The sequence below is a fragment of the Bufo gargarizans genome, chromosome 10 (genome assembly GCF_014858855.1).
Source record: "Bufo gargarizans isolate SCDJY-AF-19 chromosome 10, ASM1485885v1, whole genome shotgun sequence".
In the NCBI taxonomy this organism is placed as follows: Eukaryota; Metazoa; Chordata; class Amphibia; order Anura; family Bufonidae; genus Bufo; species Bufo gargarizans.
This window is the reverse complement of record NC_058089.1, coordinates 110,871,492-110,886,085: the sequence shown is the minus strand read 5'-3', so window position 1 is coordinate 110,886,085 and position 14,594 is coordinate 110,871,492. Positions and strand designations below refer to the sequence as shown.

At 44.9% G+C, this 14,594-nt stretch overlaps 1 protein-coding gene across 1 annotated transcript in view; it reads right to left on the bottom strand.

The window, feature by feature from the left end:
- CDH15 (cadherin 15) overlaps nucleotides 1-14,594 on the bottom strand; it is a 33,288-nt gene that overhangs the window by 4,746 nt on the left and 13,948 nt on the right. Inside the window, exons 2-10 of the mRNA XM_044269564.1 lie at nucleotides 8,719-8,880; nucleotides 7,287-7,442; nucleotides 6,985-7,129; nucleotides 6,338-6,498; nucleotides 6,131-6,259; nucleotides 5,806-5,991; nucleotides 2,210-2,463; nucleotides 460-602; nucleotides 83-319 (exon numbers count right to left, since the gene is read on the bottom strand). Coding sequence (XP_044125499.1) covers nucleotides 83-319; nucleotides 460-602; nucleotides 2,210-2,463; nucleotides 5,806-5,991; nucleotides 6,131-6,259; nucleotides 6,338-6,498; nucleotides 6,985-7,129; nucleotides 7,287-7,442; nucleotides 8,719-8,880 — 1,573 coding nt within the window. The remainder of the gene's footprint in view (nucleotides 1-82; nucleotides 320-459; nucleotides 603-2,209; nucleotides 2,464-5,805; nucleotides 5,992-6,130; nucleotides 6,260-6,337; nucleotides 6,499-6,984; nucleotides 7,130-7,286; nucleotides 7,443-8,718; nucleotides 8,881-14,594) is intronic.

Below are 14,594 nucleotides of genomic sequence, written 5' to 3'. Positions count from 1 at the left end.
TGTCACCGGAGCAGTCTCCCATGATCTAGGACCTGGATATTGAAATGCTTTGTATAATATATACAATTTTTTTTTTAATTACCGTTAACGTCACTGATGCTCCAGTTAAGGGTCAGGGCTACAGAGGATTGATCCAGCTGGAAGTGGAATGGGTGTGACTGGGGTGGCATGTCTTCATCTGTGGCGCTCAGCAGTATCCCGTGACCATGGTGTGGACTACTGCACAGCTCCCCAGAATGCTGCCATAGCACTGGAGCGTGGTCATTAAGTTCTATCACCTCCACAGATAGTGTCCCTGTGGAGCTCAGCGGCGGCACAGCTGAAATACAGGAGTGACATCTACATTGTGGAACTACAGATCCCAGTATGGCACAGTAGGATTTATTTTTTATATACAGTACATCAGACATACAGTTTTTAGAAACGTGCAGTGAGGTGCATATCCACCTGTGCTCTCACCATTGTCAGCAGCAGTGATCAGCGCCGTGTACCACCCTCCCTCGAGAAACGGTGACTTCCTTTCCATGCTGTATCTGGTCCCTATTTGTCCAGTCTGAGCATCCACAAGCAGCCAGTTTGCAGGGTCAGAAATCAAAGAATATCTGGGAGAACACAAGTAGTTGATCGCTTAATATAAAACTTTTATAACGGCTTCTATGGAAGCAGAGAAAGCTGGCTGATAGCTTCTGCATGTCAAGCATTTTGGTTGTAATCCAGCTTTCCGAAAACAGATGTAATGAAGAAATGGTTGAATATAGTTTTTAAGGGGAACCTGTCAGCTGCACTATGATTGCTGCTCCAACGGAGGGCAGGATAATGTAGTGACAGACCGTGATTTCAGAGGTCTGTCACTGCTGTGACTTTTATAGTACTGACTAGGGATGAACGAACTTGTGTTTTCAAGTTCGGGGTACAAGGTTTGGGTTATCTAAGAATTCCGTTATGGATTCCACCACGATAACCCAAACCTTGTACCCCGAACTTGAAAACACAAGTTCGCTCAACACTAGTTCTGACCTGACTAAGGCTGCAGCGCTGCAAGGGAGAGGAGTCCAATGAGGCTCGCTGCCCACCCCCTCTTCGGCATGGCGATGGACAGGTTTGTTTCCTCTGCACAACAGGTCGATCATTGTCCGGAGGCAGGGCCAGCAACTCACCTGCCAAAGCCTGCACTAGCGCTGCAAGGGAGATAAGTACTCTGAAAGTGCCATCACAGCAGTGACAGACGGGTCTGTCCTCAGTGAGGGCAACATAGTAAAGGTGACAGGATCCCTTTAAGTAACTTGACAAAAGACACCTCCAGGATTTACTGATAACATGTGTAGGGCTCCACAGAGTTGCCCACGATTTGCAGTAATATCACAAAATTACTGCAACTTTAATGATTCCCCAAGGACAAAAATTTGCACACACAAAAAAAAAAAAGCAATAGTTCATTGCAACCTTTTGTCTCTTCCATAAGGAAACATTAAAATTGCCCTACCCTTAAAGGGGTTGTCCAGGACAAAAAAAAAAATCATGGTTGTTTTCTTCTTAAGCTAGTCAGTGAAGAAAAAGGAGGAAAAGATTGGAACCTCTGTATCGGCGCCGTCTGCAGGAGTGCAGTACCAGGTGAGTATTGGTAAAAGCAGATAGTGGTTTATTTTCACTTTTGACTGATCTGCTTTTAGCAATACTCACCTGGTACTGCACTCCTGCAGACGGCGCCGATACAGAGGTTCCAATCTTTTCCTCCTCTTTCTTCTCTGATTATTTCATCCCAACGGCTGCATCTCTGGCACAGGTAGGAACCAAGGAAGCAGCGCAGGCATCCCGTATGCTGATCGGGCAATATCAGCAAAGTGCGACATTGTGACTCCTCACAACAATAGAGGGTAAGAGTAACTATTTTGGATGTCATTACCTTCAATACCAAACGCTACTGTCACATCTGACTAGATTGCATGGAGTATCTCAGCTCAGTATCATACACTGCACTAGCACACACCCTGTAGACAGGTGTACTGTTGTTTTTTAAGAAATCAGCTATAAAAAAAAAAACCTGGACAATCCCTTTAACTACATGGGCACTACTAAGTCTACACATAAGTATTCAACTCTGAACTTGGAAAACCTGTCTGTAGAAAGTAAGATGGTGCAGCTGTAAGTTCCCCGATCTCTCTATGGGAATGAGCACAGATGCGGTCATGATATTGTACAGACGTCTCACCGGATCTCCTGGGACAGACCGATATCCGGGTCCTTTGCAGTGAAGACACCAATCACACTTCCTGGGCTAATCCTCTCCTTCACTCTCACCATCATGGGGTTCTCTGAAAAAACTGGGGGTTCATTCACATTCTTCACAATGACCTTAATCCGGGCTTGAGAGCGGGAAGTGCGGGGGACGGAGGGCAGAAGTGGAGCTTCATTCTCCGCAAACACAGTCAGGTTATGAATGGCATTGGCTTCATAATCTAAAGGCTGAAAGACAGCAATAGAGGATAACCTGTAAACCTTAGCCCCAGTTCTGATCACATAAGGTTTAGTAACTGTGATGTGACCCAACTCCTAATTAGATTGATTTTAAAAAGTGCACATACTCTACTCACACCCAAAGCTGCTGCCAGAAACATCACTTATAACTTACCTACCATTTGTACCAGCAATGACAAAGCTTTAATACAGATTAGACCCTACAACTGAGCAAGCTATGTAAACGCTGAACCAGCAGAGACATGTTTGGACATTAAGGCCCCAGGCACACGACCGTATCTGTTTCGCGACCCGCAAACTGCAGATCTGCAAAATACTGATGTGGTCCGTGTTGCATCTGCATTTCTTGCGGACACATTGGGCCAGATTTATCATTAGCTCAAGTCAGAATAATGGAGTGAAAAAGTCGCAAATTTTTGCGCAATCGCTTAAACTGCGCAAAAATTTGCGACTTTTTTCTGCTCTGCACTATGCTCGCCAGTTTTCTGAAAGTGGGCGTGTTTTCTTATGTAAATGAATCTCTAGACAGATTTACTATTGGGACTATTTAAAAAGTTGCAAAAAAGTCGCAATTTCACTCCAGTGAGGACCATGCTTATCTATGAGACTTTTTAATAGAACGTGCGACTTTTTCATAAAAACGTGCGACTTTTGTAAAGCCGCTTACTGACGGATAAACTGCTACCGTCAAACCACATTTATTACAGTCTTAAAGGGCCGATCATAAATCTCACTTGGCTAAAACTGACTTTAGCCATATGTTGAAGTGGAGTGAGCTGTCAGAGTCATGATAAATCTGGCCCATTGACTTCAATGGGTCCATGTTTTGTGGACAAGTATAGAACATGTTCTATCTTTTTGCAGAACGGATATATGGATGCAGAAAGCACACCGATGATCAGGCACATTTATCAAACTCATCTATTAGGCGTATTTCATTCGGCAGTCTTTCTTTTGCCGAGTATTTATTAAAGGTCGCACAGCAGTTGATGAATTAGACTGGGCGTATTGGTATTAGTCTGACCTCTGGTGTTAGATGGGTTCATATCCACTTAGACTGGTCTAATTTATTTGTGCATGAAAAAAGTTGCATCTTTGCAGAGAAATTCGTACCTCTCCAGAAAAGTGCGAGTTTTAATGTAAAAACAGTCACACTTTGCCAGCCCTGGGGTGGAATAGAAATTTGATTATTTTTTTTTTTGCAAACAAATTCAGGCGCAAAAAAAAAAGGAGCACCCACATAAATAGGTGAGAAAACAGTTGCAAAACTTCTGAATTAGTCGCAATTTCAGTAGTAAATGCAACTCAAAAATTAGACCGTCTAAGGCCACTTTCACATTAGTATGAATGGATCTGCAAAAATGCTTCCGTTACCATAATACAACCGCATGCATCTGTCATTAACGGATCCAGTTGTATTATGTCTTCTATAGCAATGACGAATCCGTCATGAACTACATTGAAAGTCAATAGGGGACTGATCAGTTTTCTATTGTGCCAGAGAAAACGGATCCGTCCCCATTGACTTACATTGTGTGTCAGGACGGATCCGGTTGTATTATGTCTTCTATAGCCATGACGGATCAATCATGACCTCCATTGAAAGTCAATGGGAAATGGATCAGTTTTCTATTGTGCCAGATTGTGTCAGAGAAAACTGATCCATCCCCATTGACTTATATTGTGTGTCAGGATCCGTCTTGCTCCGCACCACATCACGGACAGAAAAACACTGCTCGCAGCATTATTCTGTCCGCGATGGGAGAGCAACCAAACGGAACGGAATGCATTTTGGTGCATTCCGTTTTGTCCCCAATGACAATGAATGGGGACAAAACAGAAACATTTTCTTCCGCTATTGAGATCCTATGACGGACCTCAATAGCGGAATTGAAAACGCTAAATGTGAAAGTAGCCTTAATTAGCATTTTTTTAAACTAAAAACAAAAGCAAACACTTTAGTAAATGTGCCCCTATGTCTGCAAAATGTGGACCATAGACCCGTTAAAATGTGGACAGCACACAGACCACATACATATTTTGCAGACCGCAAAACTGACACTGTCATGTGCACGGGGCCTTAGGCTCCATTTACACGTCCACAATTTCGTTCCGCATTTTGCAGGAACGGAATTGTGGATCCTCTTATTCCTATGGGGCAGCACGATATGCTGCCCAGACACGGAATTGCGGATCCGCACGTCCGTTCTGCAAAAAAATAGAACATGTCCTATTCTTGTCCGCAACTGCCGACAAGAACAGGCATATTCTATTAGTGCCGGCAATGTGCGGTCTGCAAAATGCGGAACGCACATTGCTGCTTTCCGTGTTTTGCGGCTCCGTGGATCCACAGAACACGTTGCAGACGTGTGAATGGAGCCTTAGTCTGGGGGCTGACGTGAAGACTATCGAACCAAGCGCTCAAGTAACTACAAAGTAAAGCCAGGTTCACATCACTGTTATGCATTCCGTTATAACATGGTTATAACGGAATCCATAAGACGGAAATCAAATAGCAGACACAAAGGGGGTTCTTCATGCGCCACCCATCCATTTTACGAAACATCCGGAGAACGCTGTGGCTTCTGTGAAACGTGGTGTTTTGTGAACAGAGCCTTACCACATTCCAGGTACTTGGCCGTCAGAAACATCCTAGGTGTCAAATACTTTGGATTTCAAACATGTTATGCAAGGGAACTGAATGTTGCAGTCAAGGGGTAAACATCTCACACATTGTGCCCATACCTAAAGCTGTACCCATGGGGATTGTTATGTAACAGCAGTAGGTCTGGATGCCCTAGGACAGTGGTGGCGAACCTATGGCACACGGGTGCCAGAGGCAGCACTCTGAGCCCTCTCTGTGGGCACCCTGCACCTTGGAAAAAGACCATGGTCATAACTTTTCCTGCCATTCATCAGCCCTGCAGGGCGTACTATAAACATCACAGACAGCGCATTGAATGCAGGTTATTATAGCTAAATGATAAAGTATATGGAATATATACGATACTGGACTGTAGTATTCAGGTTAAATTGCTGTGTTGGCACCATGAGATAAATAAGTGGGTTTTGAGTTACAGTTTGGGCACTCGGCCTCTAAAAGGTTCGCCATCACTGCCCTAGGAAATATCCCGATATTCTGGGCTATGGATAATCAGAAGGCACACAGCACCATCTGGAGGCTATAAGGAGGTACTGCAAATGCTATGTATTATTACATTGTGATCTAGTTATAATCATTAAATATTCAGTCATTACAGGCCACAAAACCAGGTAAATTCAATCCTATCAGTTACAGAGTATCTTCTATATGTGCAGGTAATGTGTTACCTTGACAAGGGCCAGAATACCCTCATTGGTCTGTGGATCAGTGCGAACAGAGAATGCACCTTGGGAGTCTCCACTGATGATTGCATATTTGACCATCCAGTTTGGGGAGCCTCGGAGATCTCTGTCGGTCACACTCACTCTGCCGACATCTAACCCACTGCTCTGCTCCGGGACCTCCATGACCAACTACAACAATGAAAGACAAGGAAATAAACTATACGGAAGCGCGACTCAATACATAGATGCAATTAAACATACAACTCCATGCTGAAGGCGCACATACACTTTTTGTGGTGGACAATCACAGAAAATCTTGTTACTATACCTCTTCCTGGGTGAACAGAGGTGCGTTATCATTGAGGTCACCTATGGAAATGACAGCGCTGGCGGTACTGGATAACCCATCTCCCATCATATCGGCCACCTGTACAGTTAGGTTGTACGATCCCATCCCCTATATGGACAGAGGCAAGAATCTGGTTAATATTCCAGTACGATCCCATCAATATATCTAACCAGGGGGCTGCTTTACCTCTCTGTCCAGCCCCACTTGGACGGTCCTGATTTCTCCAGTGTCCTGGTGAATACTGAACATCTCTGGACTGTCCTGCTGGATGATGGAATATTTCAGGTGGGCGTTGTCTGTGTTGGCATCATCTGCATCGGTGGCGATCACCCTCATTACCAGGGTTCCTATAGGATGGAGTTCACAAGATGGTTACAACCTATAGCCGTGGTGGTGAACCTATGGCACGGGTGTCAGAGGCAGCACTCAGAGCCCCCTCTGTGGGCACCCGCACCCTGGAATGAGTCCATGGTGTACCAATATGCCTTATACTTTTCCTGCCATTCATCAGAGCAGCGCACAGAATGTAGGCAGGCTATTACAGCTAAATAATAAAGTACATGGAACATATATTATACTGGACTGTAGTATTCAGGTTAAATTGCTGTGTTGGCACTTTGCGATAAATAAGTGGGTTTTGGGTTGCAGTTTGGGCGCTCTGTCTGTAAAAGATTCGCCATCACTGACCTATAGGTGTACACTCTCATCTCATGATTTTTATAACTGGGACTAAAGCTTCATAACTGAAGCTTGTGCATATAGAAGGACCCTGCACCTGCAGAATATACCACCGCTATAGACATGACTTTACTTGCTGGCAATGGCAGTATTACCAGGAATTGCGTTCTCCAGGACATATCCTCTGAACAGCGCCTGTGAGAACACTGGACGGTTGTCATTTTGATCCAGAACGACAATCTCTAAATCAGTGGGGTCTTCGAGGGGAGCTCCATCACTGTCCAGTGCAAAGGCACGAAGCTGAGGGAGAGAAGAAAGGACAGTGGAGTCTCGGTGAAGAAAAACCATACTTTCCATCATTACAGTGCAACATTAGATGATGACTTGTACGATGACGTGTACAGCAGTGACCGCACCATGGTCAGGCACACCAGTCAGATGAGGATATATGATATACCTTGAAGCGATCAATCTTCTCACGATCCAACATTGCGTTCAGATACACAATTCCGGTTGTCTTATTAATAGTGAAGAATCCTTTGGGCTCCTCGTCAACTCCGGGCCCCTTGATGCTGTAGATAACGCTGCTCTGGTATTGCTTATCTGACTTAATCTAAAAGAAGAGCAGACACAATAAAAATTGTACAACTAACTGTTCTATACATGGAAAATTTCCACCGACACGTCTGTAAATGGCACTTGTATAAATGTCCCACTGATGATTATACAGATGCAAATTAATGCTTATCTTTTCCAGCTTTGCAGGAGTTTCCTTCTCTCCTGTGCAACCACTTACTGAAATGTAGTGCCCTAGATCTTCAGCCGCTGCAATGTATTATACAATACTGTGTCCCAGCTGCTGCAGAACCTCACACTTCATCTGCCGCAGAACCTTATCATAAACACCTCCGTTTACAAATGTCTGTGCCATGTAATTCCAGTCGTGTACATTAGAGGGCAGCATTAATATGATAACCAGTCAACTATATGGAGCGAAAGTTTCCATAAATTTATAAATTGCATAAATTTCCATTTATTATTTGATAAGTTGATGCAGAATCCAGGAATCTCAGAAGCCATAGAGAGCGGCCACTGCAATTTCTATTGGGCCTATCCATACAGACAGATCTCATGGGTCCCTATAGCAAAAATTAGCTTCGGGTCCGCTGCCCTGGTACGTGTGTGTCAAACACTCCTAGGCAATGCAAAATGCAAAGCGCAACTCCCCATATTTCTGATGAATGTATGATTTTTTTTTTTTTTTATGAACATCACCTCCCACTTTATCTGACTTCCATGTTGGAAAAAGAGGAACAGGGGCTTCATAAATATGGAGTTCATTCTCAACATCTTATTTCATATATTTACACCAGACAACTGGCATAAATACATGGATAAATTCTCCTCCATACAACTCAATGTCTCGTACTTCGCTACACGCAGTATATTATAAAACTTGCTGGCTGCATCCACTACAAGAAGGAGCTCAGTCCATAATTGTACAGTTTCCATTGATATAAATGGAACCTTCAACTTATTTCTTTGTACTGAGCTCCCCCTGGTGGTGGCCGCTGGAAAATATAGTGGATCTATGCAAGGAACAGGAAAAGTAGCAGCTGCTTGGTCTACTCCAGGGATCAGCAACCTCCGGCATTCCAGCTGTTGTGAGACTAGACTCCCAGAATGCTCCATTCACTTCCATGGGAGTTACAAGAAGAGCAAAGCAAGTGTGCCTGCTGGGAGTTGTAGTTTCTCAGCAGCTGGAGTGCTGAAGGTTGCTGACCCTGGGTCTACTCCATGGAAGGCATGCCACTGCATACTGGAAAATGTCTACACACACAGTTCCCACAGTTACGCGCGCCATTCCCCCCGCATACTGCCTTCCTTACCTGCACGACTTGGGAGGGGATGCTTTTCATGTTCTCAGAGACTGAAATTGTAGGAATCACCCAGGCTCTTTTAAACCTCTGCACCCCGCCGATAGTATTGCCTCCCTGGTGCCATAGATGCAGGACACGGACTTCTTCATCTTGAGGTGTCACGCTGATGACCTGTGGGACAAGGTGGACATTAGCTTCATCATAATGGCATGTGCCCCGGGTGCCAACAAGTACTTAGATACAGGACCTGAATGTCTGCCCTGGATGAAGAAAAGACTAGTTGGGACTGAGATGTAGTGTGATGAAAGCCATACTGCTCGTCACCCAGCTTTCCCAGGAACAGAGATCCCACAGTATAGAAATGTTACAGATTTATTATGCGACGATTTAACCACACCTGTCCTCCTGGTTTAGATTACATAATTACTGGCCATACGGCTCACTTACAGGACAATTACCAGAATCACTGCAGATTTGGCAGGAAGTGCGGCTAATTTAACATGTCTACGGTTCCTGCCGCTTTATCCGCAGCTGCAACGGCTGTCAATCATCAGGTGAGCGGCTGTGATTCTGCAGATTAGGTAACGTCTCCGGGTGCATGATAATTCTAGACACATCGAAGCCAGAATATGGAGACACAAAATGTGTGCGACCACTGTGAATGTCCACTCAGGGAATTATGCTGAGCAGAAGACACCACGCAGCTCGCGCCAAACACCAGATGGTTCTCCCCGAGGCTTCCATACGCCCCTAATAGCATCTGAATCTAGTGGCTTTGTAGCCTTGGGGTCCTGGGTTCAAACTCAACCAAGTGCAACATATACATGGAGTTTGTATGTTCTCCCCATGTTTGCATGAGATTCCTTCCTCCCACACTTCAAAATCATACTGAGAAGTTAGTTTGGAATTTAGATTGTGAGCCCCAATGAGGACGGGGACAGAGCGATGGCCATCTCGGTATAGCACTAGCACTAAAGCGGACGCGGATGACAATCTTGTGTGCCTCCGCATTTTTTAGCGGTCCCATTGACTTGAATGGGTCCGCGAACCATTTTCCGCGGACAAGAATAGGAAAGGTTATATTTTTTTGACGGACTGGAATCACAAATCACGGACGCGCATGGCAAACGATGCACTATCCGCATTTTTTAACGGCTCCATAGAAATGAATGGGTCCGCACCTGAAAAGCTAAAATCATCGGAACGGACGCGGAAGCAAACAACGGTCGTGTGCATGAGGCCTAAGGCTACATGCACACGACAGTTGTGTGTTTTGCGGTCTGCAAATTGCAGATACACAAAACACGGATGGTGTCCGTGTTCATTCCGCAATTTGCGGAAGGGCACGGACAGCCATTAATATAACTGCCTATTCTTGTCCGCAAAACCGACAAGAATAGGACATGTTATATTTTTGTTTGCGGACCACGGAACGGAGCAACGGATGCGGACAGTACACAGAGTGCTGTCCGCATTTTTTGCTGCCCCATTGAAGTGAATGGGTCCGCATCCGAGCCACAAAAACTGCGGCTCGGATGCAGACCAGAACAACGGTTGTGTGCATGAGGCCCTATATAGTGCTGGAAAAGTGACTGAGATGGGGGGAAATTTAGAATCAGAAGCATGTCAATTGTTAGGCCTCTTGCACACGAACGTTTTTTTTTTCCCCTTTCCGTTCCGTTTTTTGCGTTCCGTATACGGAACCATTTATTTCAATGGATCCCCCCCCAAAAAAAGGAAGGTACTCCATATGCCTTCCGTTTCCGTTCAAAGATAGAACATGTCCTATTACTGTCCGCATAACGGACAAGGATAGTACTGTTCTATCAGGGGCCAGCTGTTCCGTTCCACAAGAAACAGAATGCACACGGTCATCCATATTTTTAGCGGATCCGTTTTTTAGGACCGCAAAATACTGAAAAAGCCATACAGTCGTGTGCAAGAGGCCTTAGTATTTTGCATTCCGTATACGGACCGTATTTTGATTCCTTAAACGGTCCGTATACGGAACCATTCATTTCAATGGGTCCACAAAAGATGCGGACAGAACTCTGTGTGCTGTCCGCATCCGTTGCTCCGTTCCGTGACCCCGCAAAAATTATGAGACATGTCCTATTCTTGTCCATTTTGCGGACAAGAATAGGCATCTCTATAATGGGCCTCCTGTTCCGTTCCGCAAATTACGGAAGGCACACGGGGGGCATCCGTTTTTTGCGGATCCGCAAAAAACGGCACGGCCGTGTGCATGAGCCCTTAGTGTGATTCAGCACCCTCTGTAACAAACAGAAAATCTGCACCAACATCACCGAAAAATAGGGCAGATTTATGTGTGTGGCGTTTTTTGGGGGAGGGCATAGTTTTGGTGCAAATTTTCTGCCCACAAATCGGCACCCTGTGCAGGTACCCTTAAAATACTGATATAAGTTACATCCCCCCCGCTTCCTTTCTCCATATAATCTAATAATGTAAGCAGAGGCTCAACCTTCCCAAAATGATGGATAGCCCTATGTGCCGAGTGACTATGCTCTATGTAGCTTACAGAGCTAAACAATTACAAGCAGAAAGTCAGAACCCTCCAGGCACAGGCTGTAAAAAAATAATAAGGGTAATAATAGCAGATAAGACCGTAGTAAAATGATAACACTATAATAAAATATATGTGATCATAAATTGAGAACCAGAGATACTAAGAGAAAAAAAAATAAAAGAGAATAAAAAATACAAGAGGATAAAAAATGAATAGTCAGAGACTAAATGACACTAAAGATTGAGAACAAAAACATTTTGGGCGAGATTTATCAAACTGGTGTAAAGGAAAACTGGCTTAGTTGCCCATAGCAACCAATCAGATTCCACCTTTCATTTTCCAAAGGAGCTGTGAAAAATGAAAGGCGGAATCTGATTGGTTGACATGCGCAACTAAGCCAGCTCTACTTCACACCAGTTTGATAAATCTCCCCCTTTATTCTTGTACTTTTTATTCTCAGTATCTTTTGTTCTCAATGTATTATATTTTACTATAGGGTTATTCTTTCACCACGGTCCTCTTCTCCATGTACACCATTTGCAGGTCAGTACAGTGCTGACATTAGATTTATAGACTAGGAAGCTCAATCCCTGCTCCTCTTCACATTTGCTGCCATGTCTGATCCTTATCACTGCTCCCTATGGAGTCTGGACGTCTTCTGTTACCTGAACATCAACACCATGTGAGCAGCCGGTGTGACCACATGGGCACCGCCACTGAGACCAGCTGCTTGAAGGCACAGGTGCCACCACACTGGTACCTAGAAGTCTGGCTGGGAACACCTGGAGGGTCTCATTCTAGGCAGCTCACAGGATCCCGGGAATGCCGAGAGCAGGGCTGATCCTTCATAATCCCACAAAGACAACTGTGAAGGGACAGGTGCAGACTGACGGACACAGGCCAAGGAGTCATCACATCAGCGCGCCTGCAATTCCATAGAGGCAGCCACAGCAAACAACCTCCATATGCCCTGCCCTGGATGGTGCCAGAGTCATGCCCCCAGCCACATACTCTCCTACCCATATTTCCTCATCTTGTCTTCCGTCTGAGGCATGGGAGGACAGGCAGAGGTCTCTGCGGTGGTCATGGCCACTAAAACATAGGTTTGTATATGGAGACTGTACTGGGACTGCACAGGTCTGCCTGGCATTACAGCTCAGCCTCATACACTGATTGGGTTTGTACTTAGTTAAAACTTATGCCTAACCATAGGCTAGAGGACAAGCATCTGTTCAGTGTGGGTCCGAACAATGGGATGCCCACCAATCATGAGACCAAGGGTCTTTGGCTGTGCGGGCATGCTGGGAGTTGTAGTTTTGCAACAGCTGGAGGCACACTGGTTGGGAAACACTGCGCTAGAGGACACTGACATTTACTCACCTATAGCAAAAACTGTAAATCCTGAATCAGTATCCTGCTGTGAAGTCACAAGCCCCATCATCCCTACTACAACCCACAACACAGAGGAGACGCTGGGGCTAGTAGTCCTGATCTTGGTCTAGTATATATTCTTCACCATGTACTTATATCTACACGTATCCAGTAGTCCCTCGCTCCGAGTGATTCTTCTAGTACTTTGCGGTATACGTGCACGCTTTATTAACCCTTACATTGCCAATGTGTTATACACAAATTGGGGCCCCCTCTCAGTAACGCAACGAGTAATTTGTCCCTAATTTAAGGATATCCAATCTGCTGCCTCTGTCTGCCAGAAAAGCCAAATGGTGCCTGTCACCAAGGGGTCAACAATTAATGAGAAGCCATCTGTCGGGGTCACTCGCCCTCCTCGCTGCTGGACACTCATTACTGCCGCCATTCACTTACGTGATGAATACAAGGACTTGTGTACTGGCTGCATCAGCACAGGGCAAAATGGCAGACCACCTTTTCCTAGATGGGGGGGTAGGGTCTATATTTGAATATAACAATTACTACCGGTATATAGTTTAGGGCTCATGCACATGACAGTATGTATTTTGCAGTCTGCAAAGTAAAAGGATGATTTCCGTTTTTTTGCGGTCCATCGTAACAATGCCGGTCCTTGTCCAAGAATAGGACATGTTCTAATTATTTTGCAGAATGGACACAGAGTCATTTCCGTTTTTTTTCCAGCCCCATTAAAATGAATGGTTCCGCACATGGACCTGTAAAAAAACGGAATGGAAACGGAAGAAAAATACGTTCCTGTGCAGGAGCATAACTATGTGACGAGTGTACAGTGAGCTGAGTACTATACATAGAGCAGCATATGGAAACCTGCGCTCAATTGAGGCTACGGCCCCACGTACCGGATACGTTGCAGATTCTGTGTAGAGGAGTTGAATGTAGAAAATAAGATTTAAAAAATCTCATCCACGCGCAACGGGAAGATTTCCGCAGTGCAGTCCACACGTGACATCACCTGTGGGGCAGACTTTAAATCTGCAGCAGGTCTATTTATGTGGGTGAAATCCGCAGCTAAATTCGTGTCAAAATCGCCACATAACTCATGCAGATTATGCCGTGGATATGTCACAGCTTGTCCGCACCAAGCAACGCCCATAGTGGCTATGCAGGATTAGAAAGAAAAAAAGATGGCTGCTTTCTTCCATAAACAGCACCACACCTGTCCACGGGCTGTTTCTGGTAATGAAGCTCAGCCCCATTCACTTCAGTGGAGCAGAGCTGCAGTACCAGGCACGACCAGTGGACAGACGTGGCACTGTTTCTGAAGGAGGGAGGCCATGCTTTTTCTAATCTTGCACAACCCCTTTAAGAAGCGCAAAAACCGTGCCAATCTCGGAAACTGATCAAGACACAACATACGTGCTGCTCAATGTGGTGGCAAAAGGACTTCTGCCAAAATTGTACTGTAGAGGGATATGGTTTTACCAAATACATTTGCATGCATAAAACGTAAGTTCTCATGCATACGACCGTGTGTTTCGCGGACCGACAAGACATGGATACCGGTCGTGTGCGTGCCGCTATGTTTTTTCCACCTCTGGTAGAAATACCTATTTTTCTCTGCAAAATGGACAAGAAATAGATTTTTTGTGGGGCAGCGGAACGGGAATACGGATGCGGACAGCACACGGTGTGTTTTCAATTTTTTTTTTTGCAGCCCTAATGAAATGAATGGGTCCTCATCCGATCTGCAAATAAAAGTATTTTTATATGGTATATAACTGATCCGCTATAACGGAGGGACAGATATTATGACACCTCATCCACACCGTTCTCCTCTTGGATTTCATTGCAGTGATTTATATATATATATATATTGGATTTTATTATATTTTCCTCACACCTGTCGCCACATCTGTGGATAACGTGGACATTGCAGACGCTGACTATATAAAACTAGATTCTCCACATA